This window comes from Rissa tridactyla, chromosome 3 (genome assembly GCF_028500815.1).
Source record: "Rissa tridactyla isolate bRisTri1 chromosome 3, bRisTri1.patW.cur.20221130, whole genome shotgun sequence".
In the NCBI taxonomy this organism is placed as follows: domain Eukaryota; kingdom Metazoa; phylum Chordata; class Aves; order Charadriiformes; family Laridae; genus Rissa; species Rissa tridactyla.
The window spans coordinates 59,845,775-59,866,286 of NC_071468.1; the positions used below are offsets into that span (position 1 = coordinate 59,845,775).

The 20,512-nt window shown below is 36.3% G+C and overlaps 1 protein-coding gene across 7 annotated transcripts in view; it reads left to right on the top strand.

The window, feature by feature from the left end:
• The window catches only part of ZDHHC14 (zinc finger DHHC-type palmitoyltransferase 14), a 117,350-nt gene that overhangs the window by 72,612 nt on the left and 24,226 nt on the right, over positions 1–20,512 (top strand). For 3 of the 7 annotated variants that reach the window (XM_054197306.1, XM_054197308.1, XM_054197307.1), the window contains exons 3-5: positions 4,614–4,772; positions 16,583–16,720; positions 20,404–20,466. In XM_054197306.1, the coding sequence (XP_054053281.1) occupies positions 4,614–4,772; positions 16,583–16,720; positions 20,404–20,466 (360 nt within the window). The remainder of the gene's footprint in view (positions 1–4,613; positions 4,773–16,582; positions 16,721–20,403; positions 20,467–20,512) is intronic. The other 4 variants (XM_054197309.1, XM_054197310.1, XM_054197311.1 and 1 more) reach the window with 2 other exon arrangements.

Consider the following 20,512-nt stretch of genomic DNA (forward strand, 5'->3'; position numbering starts at 1 on the left):
TTCTACTCTTAGAAAGTAATTTTTCTGAAATCGAGGCAGTAAGTCTTTTATCTAAAGTCGGGAGCAATCTTTGGTCGGTATCTCTTTTTGGCTATCAGAAGAATTATGTGAAGCATGCAGTTAGCAGCTGCTGGTTTCAGTCTAAGCCAGGTTCCCAGTACTGTTTGTCCCTGAGATTACTGTCTGGAAACAAGAAAACGTTAGTTGAGTAAGTTCTTTTCCCTAAAAGAATTAAATTACTCTTTCCTCTTGTAGCTCACTGTTGTTAAGCATATATCTTAGATTTAAGTAGCTAAACACTGAGGAAGACATTTCTTAGAGGACATTTGCATTTTTGCAGAGGTTTTAGGGTGGTTAATTATTTTTTTGGTGGGTTTTGGGGGTTTTTTTGTTTTGTTTTTTTTCGATGCTATAGGTCATACATAAAGATACCTTTTTTCATTGCGTTTTCTGTTTTTCTTAGCAGGAAACATTTACAACTACTTCAAGTTACTAACTTTTCTAATAATATTGTTTGAAGATTGAAATTGTGTCCCTTTAAAGTTGATGGCAAACCTTGCATAATATGGCTGTTAAGTTTGTGTAGAGACAACATGGAGAGACCTTCTAGAGACTGTTTGTCCTAGGATCTTCAGAAAATTGACCAAAAAAGCAAATGCTTGATTGAGTGGGAGAATCCTGGTGATAAGCATACAAAATTCCAGCCTCTGTGTCTCATCTAAACAGCACCTTCCATTTGTTTTCAGCGTAATAATTTGAGAGATTGAAGTGGAGTTTGTTGTCACATGAGAAGGTTGCTAGACTGTGCTGTATCTCCATTAAATACTTGGAGTGACTTTCTTGCAGCATTTCAGGTACCTTGGTCCTGCAAGGATATGGATTGTATGTTTGGGGTTTTTGTAATAGGGTAATAAAAATGCTGGAGCCCCATCTAGTGCATGAACATTTAACGCTGCTAGAGAAGTTACAAACTGTGTCAGAGCGGAGAGGATGGAAGGCAATCCCATTAGTGGCAAACTTTACCCTTGGTGTAAAATAACATGCATTACTATGTCAGTAACAGATTGGAAGAGAAAAATGTAAAAAGTAGGCTTCAAACGGAGGTTTATTTGGTGAAGGTGATTCTCTAAAGGTTCATCTTATTATGCCTTAAAGGGACCACATATATTAAAAGATATAAGGATATTCAAAGATTTAACTGTGTTAGAACCCAAGTTTGAGCCGTCCAGTTGAAGTCTGAAAAATCACTGTGAGACCAGGGCATGTTTAGCGCATTTAGGTCAGATAAAGCTGATTAAATCTAAGCACATTTGGCCTTGCCCCGTTGCTTATTTCCAGAAAAAAAAATTGTTAATAAACAGAAAGACTGGGACTTTCGGGTTTGTGCAATTTAGGATTGTGGGTAAAATCCTGACTCCATGGAAAGTCAGCAAGACTGTTTTCATTAATTTTGTGTGCATCAGCTTTCACCCTTGGATTTTGAGATTAATTTTCCTCAGAGAGCTAGGATTTGCTGTCCCTGTGAACTTGAACTTCTCTGCAACTGTTTGGAAGTAAATCCCCTTAGAAAACCAGCATTGTAAGTATAATGGGCTGGCCAGTAGTCTCCCTTCTCCACCAGAGAAGAGGGAAGTTGCCTTTGAGATTCTACTGGAGCCAATTTTAAAATAAAATAGATACAGTGCACTATTTGAACTTCTTGAAAGGTGGGAAATACTGGGTTTAGTCAATGGGCATTTTTTATGCATAAATGTTTCATTAGAAAAAAGAATGGTTTTCTTCTAATCAATTCACCTTGACTAGTTTAAGTAATTTTCTTTGGATTATTACGTACATATTCAGGAATAATAAGATTTTGTAAAAGACGAAAATTTGAAATATTGTTATTTTAGGGAATTCAACACATCAGCATTTTTAGCAGTATAGAAAGATACACCTATATAAAGTTTGGACTTCATTAGTGTTTTTTGATAATTATGCACTTAAATTTGAGTATGAGTATCAAATGGAAATCACTGGTTTATTAATGAACATGTTATTAATGAATGCATTATGTGCTTTATTGGATAAAAAGATAAATAGGGCTAATGACCTACATTTTTGTTCACAATTTAAGTCTATCTTGACCAGAGTATTGTCAGAAGTGGGCATAATGCCGTGCTTTGTAAGGCCCATGGATTTTTAGAAGTCCTAAGAATATTACAAGCCTGCTCGTGATGATGTCTGAAAGTACATCATTGTACACTGAACATACAGTGTATTAAAATATATTTATCTTTTTGAGTGATCGTAACTAAAACAGAAAAAATGATAACAAATATGTTCTAATGTTCTAATTCTAGCATTCTAACAAATGTACTAATAACAAAAACTTACTATGGTGTTTTTCTCCCCTAAAAAGTATTGTCATATATAGATCTGTACTAGTACTACAAGTTATTTATTTCAGCATTTCACGCAGCATATGATAACGTGTTCTACAGAAAACAAGTTTTCATTGTAAATATGGAAGCTTTTTCAGTGTAATCTCTGAATGACAAGAAATTCCTCCCTGTGTTCTGGATTTAGCAATCATCCATGCCTCTGTAAAGCTTTAAATAGTATAAGCACGGTTGTGCTATGCCCTCAAAAGAACATCTTTCCAGCTTAGTTCTAAATCATAATGCAAAAATCAAAAATTTCTTAACTCAAACTGATGTGTCATGAGTGCTTTAAAGTCACAATCGTTTAATTAATGAGTTTCTTTCAAACAACATAATTGTAAAAAAAAAAAAATAATAAATTCCATATTGCACATTAAACAACTTTTACTGTCTATTTGTGCTTCAGTATTTAAGTACACTAGTAGCTTGTAATGCACTATTTATTTCATCAAAAATACCGTGTCAAGTAGTATTGGCCTTGAGGTCAAAATCAGTATTATTGATTGCTGGGAGCCACACAGTAATCTGTGCTTCCATGTGCTGATCATAGGACCTGGCCCAGCGTCCCAGGAGCATTGCAGGGGCTGGTTTAGATCCAACACAGGCAAATGTCTGTACTTCATCTGGGTCCAGTGGACTGCTCCTAAGCTGCTGTTTCTTTGGTATTCACCACTTCATTCTCATAAGGGATGCTTAGGAGCTTCACACCCAAATTCTCTCATTCTCAGTTATTGCTCCCCTCCTTCCACCTTCTTCTCAAAGAGAGTTTTCTGAAGTCCGGTTGTTTCAATGGTCAAGTTTACAGTGGTGTCCCACAAATACTTTTATTGATTTATGGATTGGGTGAGGACATTACAGATGGGAACTTCTTAAGCTAGATTTGCTTCCAAATCTAGCATATTGTATAATTACACCTTTGCTAGCACAGCTATGCTGTCAGTAATTTGAATACCTTGCTAGGTAGGAGGCTTTCTGGTTGCCCCTTTGAAAACGTGTAGTTTGTAGGCTGTGTAAATATGTCTGCTGACCTGGCAGAAGTTGTAATTGTGGGTGATATTTCTAACAATCTGAGCTCAAATAAAAGTCATGGATCTTTTAGTAGCCTGTCATCCAGCCCCATGCTTGTCCAACGTGAAAGTCAGGGGGACAACTTAAAACACAGTTGTGCAGGTGACTGTGACTTGGAAGTGTGGTTTCATTCACATATTGGAAAACAGTTTATTTTACTTTCCTGTTGTTCTTCCTTTTATGCCTGTCCAAAAGTAATAATTTAGAGTTTTTTTCACTTCTGTGGTTTGGTTTGATTGTGATTACACAAGAACAGATAAACTGAGAAAAAGGTACCACTTTTATATGTTCAGCTTTCAGAGTATAGCTCAGCTTGGGAGTATTAAAAGGACAAAATTGAACTTTAATGATTTAGCCTAATCAGTCCTTTAGTTGCTGGAAAAATGAATGCTGATGTCCTAAAATAAAAGCAAGCACGCAAACAAAACCCCAAATGGCACCACTTGTACCAAATGAGGTAGTTGGAAACTATTTTTATGCAACAAACTTCAAGATGTATAAATCTAACACTGGGAGTTAGATTTTCAAACTTCGAAACAGCAAGAGCTGTGAGATACAATGGAGCATGTTCAGAATGGCATCACATCGCTTTAAGAGATCTCAAAGTGATGATTGATCTTATTTCTACCATGTGCCAAGCTCTAATGACAGAGCTGCTGTTGCTTAAGTAAACGTGCAGATTTTATATTAGATTGTAGAGTATCTGCAGCACTTGTAGAGAGACTTCTTGTTATTACAGGAATTATAAAAAAATTGAGGAAAATGCTAAAGATAACTTGTCCAGATTTTACTATCCTGCACCAGTAGTCACAGTTGTCTTTAAAGTATTCTTTATGAACTATTAGGGGATATGAGAGTATAAGAGTTTTGAGATCAAGGTAGCTGTCAGCATTTCAGAACTGGGGTTGGGTGGGGTTTTTTTTGATTCAAATTGACTAGGGATGCTATTTGTAATTAACTGTCTTTTTGCTACTTGTTATTTTGGGAGAATGAGAAAGGAAAAAAGTTGTTCAAGTGTGTTAATATAAATTTGAAACTTGCTATAGCTCGCCATCAAGGACAGTTCTGTGCGTACACCATAGCTCATGTGAAAAATTTAACACCTTCCATTTCCATGTTTAGATATTGCAAATGGCTCCAGTTCAGGAGGATACCGCCCCCCTCCCAGAACAAAAGAAGTGATCATCAATGGACAGACAGTGAAACTAAAATACTGTTTTACGTGCAAGATTTTCCGCCCACCTCGTGCCTCACATTGCAGCCTTTGTGATAACTGCGTAGGTGAGTAAAAAAAGAGATGGCACATGTTCAATTTAGTAGCTTACATGTTGTAACGAATACTTTTTATATGAGAGAGAAAACAATCAGAGTTAGTGACAAGAATTACTCTTGAGGTCACTTGCTGTGTTCATCCTTCTTTCCTACAAGGTCTGTTAATGTTAAGAATTTTAGAGGAGGCAGATTTGGGCTGACAGAGAGTTGTTGGTAATCTAGGAAGGAAGAATATCTTCTGATGCATACATCTTTCCTAAGCAGCTCAGCAAGATGAAGAACACACCTAATTCGAATAGGGCTGCGTATTTTGTGCGATGAACTTCCCAGTGCAGGGAACCAAGCTTTACCGGAATCTCAGAATTGTTTCTTTCACCAAGCTAAATTGACGGTGAGGAGCTGCTTCTCCAGTTCATTACAGGCTAAGTGTAAGGAATGATTCAAATGTTTAGGGCTTGCATTGTGACCAGAATATACACTCTAGGTGATTCTTACCTTTGAACAGTTTTAAGACTGAAAATTTTAAAGTCAGAATCCATACGAAATTACTGGGTAAGCATGCTATTTTGAGAGTAAGTAGTAGTTTTCAGGACCTAAGGATATTTTATAATGGTAGGGCTTTTTTTCCTCTGAACATCTTGTCTTTTTTTCTTGAGTATTTTCTCTGGAGGGCAGACAAGGTGATTAAGAAATGCTTGGATTTGAAAGCAAACCAAAAAACCTCACCAACCAAATCTGAGTAGTTTTCTAGTTAATTAGATCACATTTAGAGTTTAGTGCAACTGATTAGCACACTGGTGAGCCTGGATCTTATGCATTCAAGAAAATAATGTAGAAAGATGTCTCCAGCTGAGAAATGTAATTGCAGCATTCAGCAGTGATATTTTTAGATATAAAGCAGTCGTTGGAAGAATTACAGTTTTGTGTTTAGATGATGCTCATTTAATGAGTACACTTACATCAGAATGAAAAGTTTGGCCTTTTGGCCCTATATAATCAATTGGTAGCTGTAGATGGTTCCTTCAGTAAATAAGTTTTTCTGATGCGTTAGAATTTTTTAAGTGTTGCAAAAGCCATTGAACTTGGCAAATAGGAATGTCTATGAATTGCAGCTGGCACATTTTCAGAAAAATATTGTATCAAATGTGTAACCTGGACATTAGAGTGTTGTGGTATTTCTCAGCAAACCTGATAATGTGAAAATGCAGTTGTTGACCAGTGCAGTAAATAAAAGTTACAGGCTGTTGTCTTCAGCGAGAGTGCATAAAGAGCAACTCCCACACACATATCCTCAAGCTTTTTTTTTTTTTTAAATAGTGTTTCATTTTTTTTGATAAACTAATGTGGAGGATTTTTCTACAAGTTATTCTGTAATCTAATTGTGTCCTTTTCATACTAAATTTGGAAAGCCTACTCTGTGAAACATACAATTGGTGATGGTGGATAAACAACTTAAACAATCTTTGTCTTCTGGTTACGTCTGGGATAGCGCAACAGATGTGAATTATTATGAATGTATATCAGAAAAAAAGTGAGCAAATGACTCATATAAGTGATAATTGTATCCAAGAAGATTAGTCCTTTCTGCTCATAAAATAGGTATGATAATTGTCATTTCCTCTTGCACGTTTTTCAATTCAAAGTTATTTGTATTAAAATAATTCTATCCATTTATTGAAATGAACTTGCTGTGTTTTTTCCCCTCAGCTTTTATAATGGGAATTACAATAAACTATGACTTTTTCAGGGTATGTTTTATAGTACTTTTTTTTTTCCTGATTCGGTACAGATATTTCTCATATAAATATTCAGATGTATTGAATGCAAAAAGTGAAGTCTACAACCACCTGCAGCTAGTACGCTGTGGAAGAATAGGTGTCAAGAAAATGGGATTGCTCATGTACTTGTGGAAAACTAACAGTCTAAGATCCTACACTTAATGAGAATGTTACGCAGTTTACCTCCACTCTTAAGTAAGGATTGTCTGTATGTGGATGTTTTTATTTAATTTCAGTTAGTGAATAAATCTTGTATTAGCAGTGAGTGTTCTTGTGCCACTATCATTTGCTAGTTCCTTACTGATGTAACAAACCAATGCAAAAATATTCCTATTTCACGTGCATATGGGTATTTAAGTAACTTATGATTGCTACCAACTCGCTACCAATATGGCTATTCGTTCCTTTTTACCATGTAGTTCCATGAAGCTTTTGCTGTGTAACCTAACTACAGAGACTATGTGATACAGGAATAGAGTTTTTTCTTCAAACCAGCACTCACTGCTCAGAAAAAACAGTATGCTACTTTTACCTAAAGGTGTTTTATGATCCTGGACAAATGAATGCAGTGTGAAAGAGAGGTTCTTTCATTCTGTATTTTCTATTGATGCTTTTCATTCTGTGAGGAATACTTAGCAGCATTTTAAATATGTAAGTACATACAAAAAATTATTCATTTTTGGTTTTTCCCCCGTTTTGAATTAATCCTAACTTTCTAGTTGTCTAGTAAGCATATCTGTTACTTGATCTTGTTTCTGATTTTCATCACTATTTTTTTTAATAAATGGCTATGTAGTATATTTAGATAAAAATATGAAGAAATAGCTTTAAAAAAAAAAAACCTCAAACAGTTCTACCCATAGTAATGCTTCAACTCCTTTAGCTTTACAATATTTTCATAGTAGTATCCAGAAAAATCTGGATGTAATACCTTCAAAAATTTGGTTGAGTAAGTGTTCCCTGAGGCAAATGTCTCGGATGTTTTCCTAACTTGCTTTCTTTAACTGCCTTTGTGAATGGCAGTTGGAAGTTAGCCCCTCAAGGGTTTTATGTGTACTATTATGTTACTTAAAAATTATAAATGAATTTAAAATAATGTACACATAAGCACAAGAGATACAGACTTAAAAAAAAAGAACATCCACAGCAGGCACAGATTCTGATCTGGTTATTGCTGGGTTTTGACAAGAGGTTTTGATTGCACTGTGTCATGCTAGTAAGAAGCCAGTAGTTGGATTTGCTTCTGAAATGACAAAATGACCTTTTTTATTTATGTATTTTTGGTCATTCCAACATGAACTGTGTAATTTCCTTTTTTTATGTTTTATTTAAAAAAAATATTTTTGTCTTGTTTAATTTGATTTCTATAATAGAAGCTGAAAAAGAAGCAGCTATTTCCAAACAATTTATTTAAATATATTACCAAATGAATAATGAGAGACAGCAAATAATGATTAGCAAGCAGTAAATCATTTTAGTCCAATAATCTAAATGTCTAAAGCCTTCCTTGCGTTCACATGCCACAGTTTTGCTTATTAAGTGAAGCTAGGCCAAAATCTAGTATGGTGAAAGAAGAGATCCACCATTTATATTAATCTAAGAGAATGCGGCATTCCTATGTGTTTCAAAATCTGTATATCCTAAATTTGTGTGTGACTGATGGATAAGGATAGCTTCTCTTCTCTGGTTCCACTGTGTTTCTTTCAACACATGATTTCTTTTCCACAGAGGATTCAAAGCTCAAATTTTTGAAATTGGATGTCAGAACTTAACTTTGAAGCATTTAGTTTGATTTTTTTCAGAGATGACGGGTGATCATGAGAATGGCATACGAAGTTAGACCAAAGTTTTGGTTCGTGCGGTAGCCCATTTCCCAGCATGGCCAGAGTGGATCCCTGGGGAAGAACAGGAGAGGAGGGCAAGCGTGCGGGGATGCTTCCTGATGAATATTCTCTTGCTCTCAGAAGTTTTCAGTGTAGGCCTTTCTTGGACCCGGGGGGGTTATCCCTTTCTATTCAGTAACTCTTGATGAATCCTAGTTGTCCTTCTTCGTACCTAATGTAAACTCTTTGAGATGAGGAACGAGGATTACAGTAGTGCTGCAGGCGCACGTACCGTACTGGCGTTTTCTATCGATGCTTCTCTTTTCTGTAGGAGACAGGATTCCTCTCACTTTTAAGTCTGATTGCTTTTCTATAGATCCTAAACATGAGACCAACTGTCAAGATTTTGACAGAAATTTTGACAGAAAATATGCTATATTAGAAGCCATTAGACACCCCCTTTCTGGTTAAATTATTGCTTCTGTAAAGCACTTATCCCAGGCAATTGTAGGCAGCGTCTTTTTGTTTTGGTTTTCACCAAAATACATCAATTTAATTTATTGTTTTGAAAATACAGTATGTTATGTACCCAGCAGTATGCCAAACAGCAGAACTGGAATAAAATAATTGTTTTTAAAAGTAGTTTCCCAGATTAGGCACCAGTGCTGTGAATTTTCTTAAAATGGGGAATTAATTATTAAAACACACATAACATATAACACACACAACATAAGACAAAGTGTGAGAATTACCAGTGTTTTCAGGGACAAGCTCTTCCCTGTAGTTACTCCAGATACCACCATCTTCCAGCCTGGAGAACACAAATTTCTTCATTAAAACAGGCTGACAGGTGGCATTGTAGCAATTGGGTTTTTATAACACTGATACTGTGAAAATTACTGAGTAATTTTCCCAGGACTTTGTGGTCCTTTATAATCAGCGTGTATTTAATTGATGACAGGACTTAATTTTGCTTGGTTTTAATTCCATTCTGTAGTAGTCTTCACCTTGTTATCTCCCTTCTTGCTTTCAGTTCCTTTTCATGATCTTTGCCTGTTTCTTTCCTTACATTTCCTACAATGAAGAAAGTACAATTTTCACTTTGTTTTGGGGCCTGATTTTTGAACCTGTTAAGCCTTAGCTCCAGGTCTCTTGAGGTGACTTTTTAGCTGAACAGTTAAAACTACAAAGAAAACTACAAAGTTGGTGCTATGTCCTTTTTTTTTTTTTCTTTTCTTGTGTGTTTGGGGTTTTTTTTGTTTTTACGTGTGAGAAATGGCTTTGTCTCTTTTTGTTTGTGCTACCTTTTTGGGGCACCCAAGAAGCTGCCGAATGGAGTACACACCAGCACTTACAGCAGTGATATGTTATTTGTTTATGATTGTGACATCTATGTACTAGATGCACTTCAGAAATTCAGGGAGCATGGCCTATGTGTCAAAAAGTTTTTAAGTCTAAGACAAAGCTTTGGGAAATATGGCAGAAAGTCTTTTTTAAAAAAAGATAATAGTATTATAGGTTACTTCAGAGAGAGGTTGCAGCTTATGTATTGATCTGCATACAAAAAAAAAAGCAGATATGACCATAATACCCAACTGTGTAAATTATGTTGCAAACCTCAGGTGCAAGAGGGGAAAAAATAAAGAGATAAATTACCAGGAAAAAAATACAAAAAAAAATTAGGAACTTATGAAAATAAACAAATATTTACATTAGGTGCAATAACAATTTGAATGATGGTTGAGGAATTCAAGGGCAGATACAAGGCAGCAGTAGAAGCGTGTAAAAAAGGTGCTTTCATGTAGAAAAGAGAGGAACAAATCCATGAACTCTGTGGATGCTGATACCTGGTAGGGATACCACGTTTCCCCTAGGGACAAGGTGGGATTTTTAACACTCTTCCTCCACGGTTTTGTGTGTGTCTGGCACTTGTTTGGTTCCCAGCACATGAAGGTATTGACAAGAATAGGTATGTAAGGAGAGACTGTTAAGCATAGAGGGCCTTTGCTGTGCGCTCTTCGTACCTATCAAAGAGCAGTCATTCTAAACTGCTGCTGCTGCCTTTGAAAATGTCACCATTAGTGTGTGTGCAAAGGGATTTGTTGTTAATTACTCCACATTTATTATTGGAAGTAGCAGCAAAGTGAGCTATGTGATGATATAGTTTAATTACTATGAGCTATCCTAGGGCAATGGCTGGATGTTTTCTAATAAATCAATTGCTCTTTTTATTAACAAAATTAAGCATGTTTATTTTCTTTTTGTGAATAACATTAGTCTGCCACTATTGAAGTTGTTACTGATTTTCTATAAAAAAACCCCCACCCAATTAGCTTAGCTGTCTGGGACAGTATTTAGAGGATCGCAAGAGTAAAATATTTGTTGAGTAGCCCTTGTGTTTGTGTTTCTCATTGACTTTTTGTTGGAGATATCCATGCGCATTATTAATGTATTTTGTTAATAGAGGCCCGTCTTTCCCAATGTTACATTGCTGTTTCGGTTTGCGTCACTTTGTAGAGATTAGTGTAGTGTCCAGAATGTAACCTGGACTAAACCTTTGGTGAGTGTTTCCTAAATGTAAACTTGAGGGTAGAAAGCTCATTCTGTGCCATTTGGTTTTCTTGGGGTGTTTTGATTTGGAATCAGGGTACAAAAGTACTGAAGCTTGGTGATTTAAAGGATCCATTGTGCATTGTCCATAACAGATGTTCTAAAATAACATCAGCATGCATATAAAAGTAACTTGTAATCCGTCTTTTGTTATTCACCATTTTTTTTTCATATAAATTTCTACTCTGATTTCATTCCACGAAAGTGACAACAAAGGCATTGTCGGAGGAATGACTGACACACAGGTGAATGTTGTGTAAGTTAAATTGATCCATATATTTGATTGCTGTTGCCAACTGATGGCAAGTCCCAGCAGTGTTTTTTTAAGTATTATTAAATAAAAAATTTTCTTAGGAGTGATGACTTAAGTTAGTGGAACGGAACATCTGAGCTAAGGATAGGGTTTTTTAATACGCTATGAATATCAGATACAAGAATTTTTTTATTAATTATGTTAAATTATCAAACATTCTGAACCGACTGTAAAGGATTTAATGCCATGGTTATATTGGCTTTTGTGCATATGCACATGACTCTCAGTAGATGAGAAGAAAATAAATGCTTTTTATAATAAGAAGCATTCCTTATGTGGACTTTTAAAAACCTCATTTGTTTTCCTAAACATTCCAAGAGCAACCAAATTCTGAAAGTACCATTTGTCATACAAAATATCAAGTCAAAAAGCCTGAATAGATGTGATCATATCATGACATCATAGTCCTACAGAAAGCTGTAATTGTCATCATTACAAATATGTGCAGATGTGTTGGGTTCTCTACATAATTGTCCAGTGTGGGTCCAGGACAATGGACCTTGTAATCCTATGTTGTAGTGCTGCTGTCAAAAGTAATTTTGAGTAATGCTGGCCCAGTTGGTTGAGTTGTAATGTGTTGTTTTGGGGTTTTTTTGACTGGCGCAAGGTTTGAATAGCGGGCTGTTGACTCTCCCCAGTCCTGGGATACATGTGTGCCTGTGTTAAATAAAGGTGGTAACATCTGGTGAATGCTTTAGGTTTGTATCTTTGCCCTGCAACAGTTTACTTGAATGGGAAGGAAGAATGAGCAAGTGAATTCTAGCTTGTGCTCATTGGAATCTGCTAGTTATGTGACCTAGATATTTTTGCACCTGTATATTTTTTTGTCTTTCTGAGACCTATCTTCACATTAAGCTTTAGAAAATGTACGTTGGCGTGCAGTGACCCAGTCAAACAAAGGAAAAAAGGAAGCAGTTCATAAATAATAATAAATGTTTCTGACATCACAGTGCAAAGAGATGAGAAAAGCTGCAGACTGAAGGGCCAAGCTGGCCTACAAATGTTCCATGTAAAAATGGGTTTTTTTGTTCCTTGTAAATTATAAAGCTTTTATTAAATGTTTTGAAAGAGGAAGGAAGGCATTAGGGTCATTTTGTACATGATTTCCTGGAGTGTAGTGATTGAAAAATGGAAGCTGAACATTTAAGGATTTAAAGAGTCTACATGCTGTGCTGTGGAAAAGTAGAGATTTGGCTCTTTGATTCTGAGCAGTAAGGAGCATGCTTCGGTGTGGTTTCTGAAGGAAAGACCATTGCTAAGTAAAATGGGAAATGTTCTTCGTTTTGTTTTCATCTGAAATCTCCAGCAGCTGATGTTTCTTAAGCAAGTTTTCAAATATAAACGTTTCGAGGAAGGTAAAAACTGAGAGAAATGTATAAAGTATGATGTAACTTGTATGTTGTTCTGTCATCCAGTTAGCATATATTATTAAGTGAGTGTTAATGAGACCACTGCATCATGCTTGACAGCTTTCTGCTTCCAAAAAGGCAGTATCTGAACCTCATCCTTTTTTTCCCCACTTGCGTGATTCTCTCCTTTGTGCCTGTTCACACAGCCCTTAGTGACAGACAGCCATTGGTAAGTCAGTTTTTCTCACTAAGCAATGAACAAAATAATTCCATTTTTTCTTTCCTGCCAGTTCAGGGAACTGACCTGACTCAGCAGCAGCTTAGACAATGAAAGAAGGAAGCGGGATGAAGTGGCAGGAAAGGCAGCATGTGACCATCTCTTTCATTGCTACTAAGATTTTAGATTGGCTTGGTTGTCTTGTGAAGCCTCGCCCTTTGGATTTGGTTATGGGGGTGCTGACTGTCCTCAGAAGTTGTTATCCAAATTTGAAGTTGGTAATCACTTGGGAAAGACTAGTAAAATAAATTCACGGTTGCAGGTTTACTGACTGGTCTTGAGGTTTACCCTCTGGTTTTCTGTGGTCTTTACAACAGCATTTTTGGTCTCCGTTTACCCAACTCCTCTTTCATTGATATGTCACCTTAGAAACTGTCGGCACATTTTCTCGGTCTTTTTTGTTTGCTTCAGCTTTTGTTCTCAGACCCTGAGAAATTAATCAAAACTGGATTTTTCATGCAGTCCCGAGAGGTGTTAACCTGTAGTAAGGTTGGTGTTACAGCTAAGCTGAGTTAAAACGTAACTGCTTCTGAAAGGGTCATTTCACCCTTTCTCTGGCAGTGTGTTCTCACTGCTTCACTTGGGCCAGCTTTGGAGTTCATCTGATACTGGGATGAGTTGGTCTGGGGAGCTGGGCAACAGAAAATTAACCATAGTCTGGTTCTGTCAACCAGCTCCCCACAGGGTAAAATGAAAGCCAGGCTTGGCCTAAGGACAAACAAAGGCGTAAGGCCACAAACACACAGGCAAGCGTTTATTCACAGGACTGCTAAAAGGGGAGAAGCTGGGCCACCTGTTTTTGCAGTTGTTCTCTATTAGGTCGGTATGGCTGTAACATCATACTACCTCCTGAAGGCAAATACCTTGCTGCTGCTTTTGCTTAAAATTGAGTGCAGGAGGATGATCTATCACAAACTTTCGTATCCCTGGGAAGCTTACATAGGCAAACTTCTCTGCCCTTGCAGCTTTCTTCCTCCCTCATTAAGAATTCTAATACACTTTTTATTAACAAGAGTTTGTATTACTAATGTTTTGATTCTTTTCATTTGCTTCAAATATTTTTACATTAACCTTGTCACAAATGTATGATCAAATACAGAAGCACATTAACTATACCCTATAAATTTAAACTGGAACTGCAGTCATCGCCTCTAAAGAGGATGTTGTTCTTCATAACAATCAGTTGTATTTATATTTGCTCTACATTTTAAGTTTATGAGGGCCGGAATTCCCAATTTTTCTCTACATCAGTAGTTTTTCACTTCTCGGTGAAGGTAAATCTTAATTTTGCTGCCAACATTGTCCAAGCCAAGTAGAGATGTAAGGCAGAGCTTCCTTTTCCAGACATCTGGAGTGCCAGAGGTGAACCTTATGATATTGTGTTATTTATTCCTTAATACTTATTAAGCCATGTCGTCTTGTAAGGAAGAAGAATGAGCTCTAGTTTTAAGAGTGTTCGTATTGCTTAACAGCATTAGAAGTTAGTGCTTAATACATGTCTGTTCATTTTGCCAGAGTTGGCTGTTTTCTCTGACATTAGCATCTAAGCAGAGCAGCCCACAAACTGTAAGGCTGTTATCTTTAACTTACATTTACATGTTTGTGCCCCGCTGAGTAGAATAATCCCTTGCTTTTTAATATACTGTTTTGTGGCATATAGCATAAATGTCACATCCCTTTCTACTTTATGACTGAGAAAAATGAGGCCTAGCTTATTCATTCATAACACTCACGTAAACCCTTCAATATTTCTCCTTTTTCATTAGAGTTGGTTCAGATTTACCACTATAGCAGTGTTTTTTTGATATCCAGCCTTTTCTGTCCATTTCTGCTTTACAAACATCTTAGGTAGTTACGTACCTTACCAATCATTGTGAAGCTATTTATTGAGAAAGCACAGCCTTTTGGTTTACCAAAAAAGTTTGAAGACAGAAATTGGAGAACAGTGACAAGTAGGTTAAAAACATCAAGTCAGCCTTTAGTAAGGAATATATACGTGTGCATATTTATAGATGGGGGAGGGGGTGTGTACGTGTGTGGTTTTATGTTTGTCTGCATTTATCTGAATCTATCAAATAAATGTCTGCATATATAAAAATATTTTTTCATGGCTAGAAGCACTAGGGTACAAAAGTACCCTAGTATTATGATCTTTAAAAGGCTCTGTAGCTGTATTTTTCTTTGTGTTATTATTTGCTCACATACCCATTAAATGAAGCAAAGTGTTTATCAGAACATAAGGACTCATTCTGAAGCACAAATGTAAAAATAAGCACTGTTCAAATGCATTGTCAACTTATTTTGGGAATACAATTGTATGGCACTGAATAAAAGTAGTATCGCCTACCCTTTTAGATACCAGAGTGTTTAGTTCTTGATATTCTTAGCAGTACTCATTAAATCAAAGTATTTCTGAAGCCCTATCCTAAGAAAGTTTAGTATCTTCACCTTGAATAGCCCCATTGGAATTTGAAACAGATTTATGGCAGAAACATGTGGTCCAAACAGCTGTCACGCAAAACCATTTAAAAAACCCCTGAAAGTCTGGTGAACTCAGAAATCTGTTGTGCATGTTGTTCTGACTTTTTTTTTTTTTAAATGAAGATAATACTAAGTACATCCTTCAAGGAAAACCTTAATGTAGGTCTTTAACATAAAGCCGTAGCTGAAATAATCTGGTGTGCTTGGGCAAATGTGCCTTTTTAACATAGGATTTAAGGACTTCAAATTTATAGCTCGCCTTTCCTGTGGAACTACAAATAGTTTGATATCGTACGTCAATGGAGGCATAAAAGTCACAGAAAACAAAACAGGATTTGGACAAGGATCAGAGAGAGAGAGAGAGGGGCAGCATGAGAGCATCTGTCTTCTGTTATGATCTTGGATTTGATTAAAAAATTTAAAATTCTGTCAGAGTAATATCTCCAAAGCAAAGTTAGGAAACACCGGTTTTTTTCCTGAAAATCGCTCTGTTTACGTTACCTGGCATACTGGGATGGCGAGGGGGGGTCCAGGCTGCCTGGGGAGAAGCAGAGAGAACTGTTCCCTCAGCTGCTTTCCAGCGCTGGGGCATTTCCCTCCGTGTTGGGGATGCTCATTTCTGACCCACCCTGGCTTTTTCCTGTCTCATGAATGAGTTCATCTCTCAGGGAAATAAAAGGAAAGAGTTTGGTTTAGTGAAAAGAAGAGGGAGCCTATAGTGCTAAAGGTAACAGCATTCAGATGACTTCTATCAATTTTTGTACCATTAAAAACAAACCAAACAAAACAACAACCCCAAAATCAGAAGAAGTGTAAGCAAATTTTACAAGACTCTCTGAATTTCAATATTTGAAAAATGGTTTATGTGAGTGATTTTGCTATTTTTAATGTTTTTGTATGGCAGTGCCAACTCTAAGTGGAAAAATAGGTGGTCTTTATTGGAGAATATTTTGAGTGAAGCAGTAAAAGGAAGAGGGAGAGTGTCAATATTTCATATACCATAACGGGTGGATGAGATGATAGTAGACATAAGTCAGAGGTATGATCATGACAGATATAAATAAAACAACATCCAAAACTCCAGTTTTGAGTAGAAGAGTTTTAATATAGTATTCAGAGAGCTTTTTTCAAATAAACAGCATTTTATTAATTGTTTTCCATTTTTTTTTCTTCTGCCTCTCATTTCAGAACGGTTTGATCACCACTGTCCCTGGGTAGGCAACTGTGTGGGGAAAAGAAACTACAGATTTTTTTATATGTTTATTTTATCTCTGTCCTTTCTGACAGTCTTTATATTTGCATTCGTTATCACCCACGTCATCCTTCGTAAGTATGCTGGTGAAATGAGATTACGTATGTAGCCATTTGCTTGAGTTTTTTATTTTTAAGTTAATCTTTTGATCATTCAGGGTTTATTTATTTATTTATTTATTTGCCTTTTCTCTGAAGCTTCACAATCCCCAGCAAGTCCCATTCTGGTTTCTAGCAGACCCTGGTCATGGTAGTCATTGATCTAGTGCTGGCTTTATCTTAATACAGTGTTAATTTTCTTGAATTTTTGTCCTTTTATGGCTGATTTATTGGAAAAGCAGCACACAGTCTGTATGTCTAAATATACAGATAGGATCATTTTCCCAAAGAACTTCTGTGTGCTTTTTTTAACTGTAAGCATGGCTCACTTGCCATCTAAACAAACAAGCCAATTACTAGGAAATAGATTGGAGCTATTTTACACTTTCTGTTGTTTGCTGTTTAGTTTTACATCTTTCTCTACCCTATTTTGAACACAAGTTACTTTCATTTGCATAGGCATTCTGAGAACAACCAGTTCATAATGGAGTGAATCAGATAAGCTATAGGAAACTGAATAGTCATGAGTTTGTTTTTTATTTGTATTCTGGATTGGGTTACAGGAGGGTATTTTCAAGACTCTTTTGAGTACTGGCTTTTGTTTTTTCCACACACCTAACAAATTTTGTTAGCTCCTATATGATGATGATGTTTTAATTTATGGTGGTAGGTTAAATGACTTTGTCTTTAAAGACCTTTTGTATGTTGTGGGGTTTTTTTAACCCCCTATCACTAGGAAGCTTAAGAGTGTTCTATCTTTTCACTAATTACATAGGGTGTTGCCTCGAATGGTATTTCTGGAATAATTTTGGAAATGTGATCTTTTTATTTCTTTGGATTCTGTATTACAATGGAAACTTGATAAAATTAATAATGTCAGTTTATAACACATTTATAAAGCTAACTTGACAAGGGCAATATTTAGAGACTGTTTTACTGAAAAATATGCCAGATTGTGCTCAATTTCCTAAATTGCTTACACTGTGCATGGAAAATGTGTATTTTAAAAAGCAGAACTCCTGCTCTTATTTGTGCTTCACAAAAGAAGGATAAAAGCACTGAGCGGCTCTCCTATAGCTCAGAAATGTAGCACACAGGCTAGAACTAGGGGCACTTAATTTTGAGTGATTCTGGATCGACAAGTTGTTCTCACTGACAGATACAGCATTTCTGATACCAGTTGAAAGAGGAAAGAAAAGATGTACATATTGTTTTAAAAGGGAAAAGTAATTATTGGAAAGAGAACACTTTCCATTAATACGTAAATCCTTGACATTTATTTGGGCATGGACTTTTTTCTGTCATCTTGGTTTGTTAGAATTCAGTAGATGAAAATGTTACCAGTCTGACAATGTAAAGCTACTTTTGAAGCTAGACTACCTTTATTTCACAAAGACTACAGTGCTTTTTTCTTTAGTTTTCAGCATATGAATTACCAATATTATGCCAGTATTTCGTGTTCTGTATGTCAAGTAGACTTATCCAGTGGATTTTAACTTCACAGTGTCCATATCTAATTCTAAGTATGAATTAGCCAAAGATCAGAGAAATGAATTGTGCCTCTGTGTGGCTGAGCAGCACTTTGGCATTGTGTAGGTGTTACAGATAATGCATAGTAAATGTTAAATGTTGAATTGTCCAAGTGTATCAGCTGTAAAATATTCTTGATAATGAGGTTTATGTACCTCGGATGAGACAGGAAAAAACCTCCTTAGTTCTGAAGATTGATTGGTCCTCAAAGGCAATGGGAGCAGGTATGAATTGTGATTAGTTCCTCAATGTTATTTGCTACATTTGAGCTTGAAGCCCAGCTTTCAAATTTATCTACTCTAATCTTGACTGCATTCAAAAAAAGAGATCTTTGCAAATAAGGTGTTTTTATCATATCAATCACTCCACTGTCTGTGCCTACCATGCTTATAGACGTCTTCATATCTACCTTGCTCATAGTTACCGCTCAACCACTTTTGTTCTGCTTTGCAGCCCTGCAGTTCTTCAGCTGATGGTAACAGTAAGCAGGATTCTCAGTTACTTAATCTGAACCTTTGCCCGTGGCATAGACTGCTTTGTGTTGGTGTGTCTAAATAAAGTCTCCATTTTTAGACCTGGGACTATGATCTTCCTGCAGTGTTTCAGAATCATTCCTATGTGTTTCCATAAGTCCTGGCAAAAGTCTTGATTCTAGAGGAAGTCCTGCTGACTCAGTCAAATCCTGTTCTTAGCTTTTCCAAAGACAGTCCTAGCAGGATTACCGTCAGCAACACTTTATTCTAGATACCCTATGTTAGACTGTATGACTTCTAACAGTATTCACTTAGGAGGGGACGGAGGGATATTTATAGCAACTCGTAGGCATTAACGTTAAAAAAATAAAAAGATAATTTAAAAAAGTTCCTTTTTGGTTTGTCTTGTTAGGGTAGTTCCGTCTCTGGCCTTGTTGATTACATAGGAAACCTGTTTTGTTTTGAAATGTCCCTTGATTTAGACAAATTTTTGAAATTTATATGATTTTTAATACATCTTGTAAGCTAGCATTTTTATAATTTTTGGTGGGCCTAAGTGGTGATGAGATATGAGATATATCTTAACTTTTTGTTTTCTGTGGGCTTCTGAGGCATTCATTGGAAATTTGCCCTTTCCAGGATTAATAACATGCGCACATAATATTATCAAAGATGATAAAATGAATTTGTAAATCAGATAATTTAAAGATACTGTGTTGCAAGTTTTTCTTCCATCTCCCCAAGCTTAACACGTTTTCAGTAGTAATGCCTGTCTTCACAGCTACTCAGCTCTGTCTGAGGCATCAGTATTTCAACTGTTTGTTACAGTGAGGAACCTTCCCCTTCTGATGTATTTGGGAACTGCTTGGAAAAGTGTGACCAGCAGTAGGGAATAGAGATCGCACCTACCTGCTGCCATTGCCATTAAGGATCCTAAAAATAGTAAGAAGGGAGGGGAAGTTTCATTAGTCTTGTGCCTTGAGGCTAAGAACCAGTTGTGAGAGTCTGAAAAGGCTCAGAAATAAAAGGTAAGTACCTTTCCCTTTTTTTAATGGCAAACAGTAAAATTGATCAGGCAGATTTAGAGAATGTATATATGTGTATACACACACATATGTATTTCTGTTTTGTTTTAAAGACAAGATTCTTCTTTCTTCATGCAAATCTTCAGATGAATTTAGCTAAGGGGAAAATTTTTGCTGTGGCAAAGGCTTTCGACCTGATACATTGAAATTGTTTCCATTATAAAGTAAAATACAAACCAAACTATGTGCCTGTAGCTATGTGACATTGAGTCAGTTTCTACAAACTAATTAACTTGTTGCAATCCGCAAATTGTCAAATTATCCTTTTTGATTAATATCTCATGGCTGTAGAACCCCAGTGGATGCTTCTGCATCTCCAGTTCATTGGATCATGCTGCTCTTGAGCTCTTTTCAGCTAGTAGATATTGTCTTATTTGCCCACAGGCAGCAAGCACCAATTAGCAAAACCTTCTGTACAGGTGCAGTAGGAGCAGGATTATAGTCTAGAGAAAAAAGGAGGGAAAGTTGAGAATCTGTGTGTATAGAATAACTTTTCCAAGTCAAAAAGTTGCTTTGAAAAATAATATTTCAAAATGAAAAAGTGGCTTATAATTTTTTGTTTCCATACTAGGTCTGAAAAGGACAGGGATAATCAGAAACCTTGTTCATGGGAAAGTATGCATGCATCAATTTGGTACGACTGAGAAAATATCCTGCAGATGTTAGACCTGATAACTTAC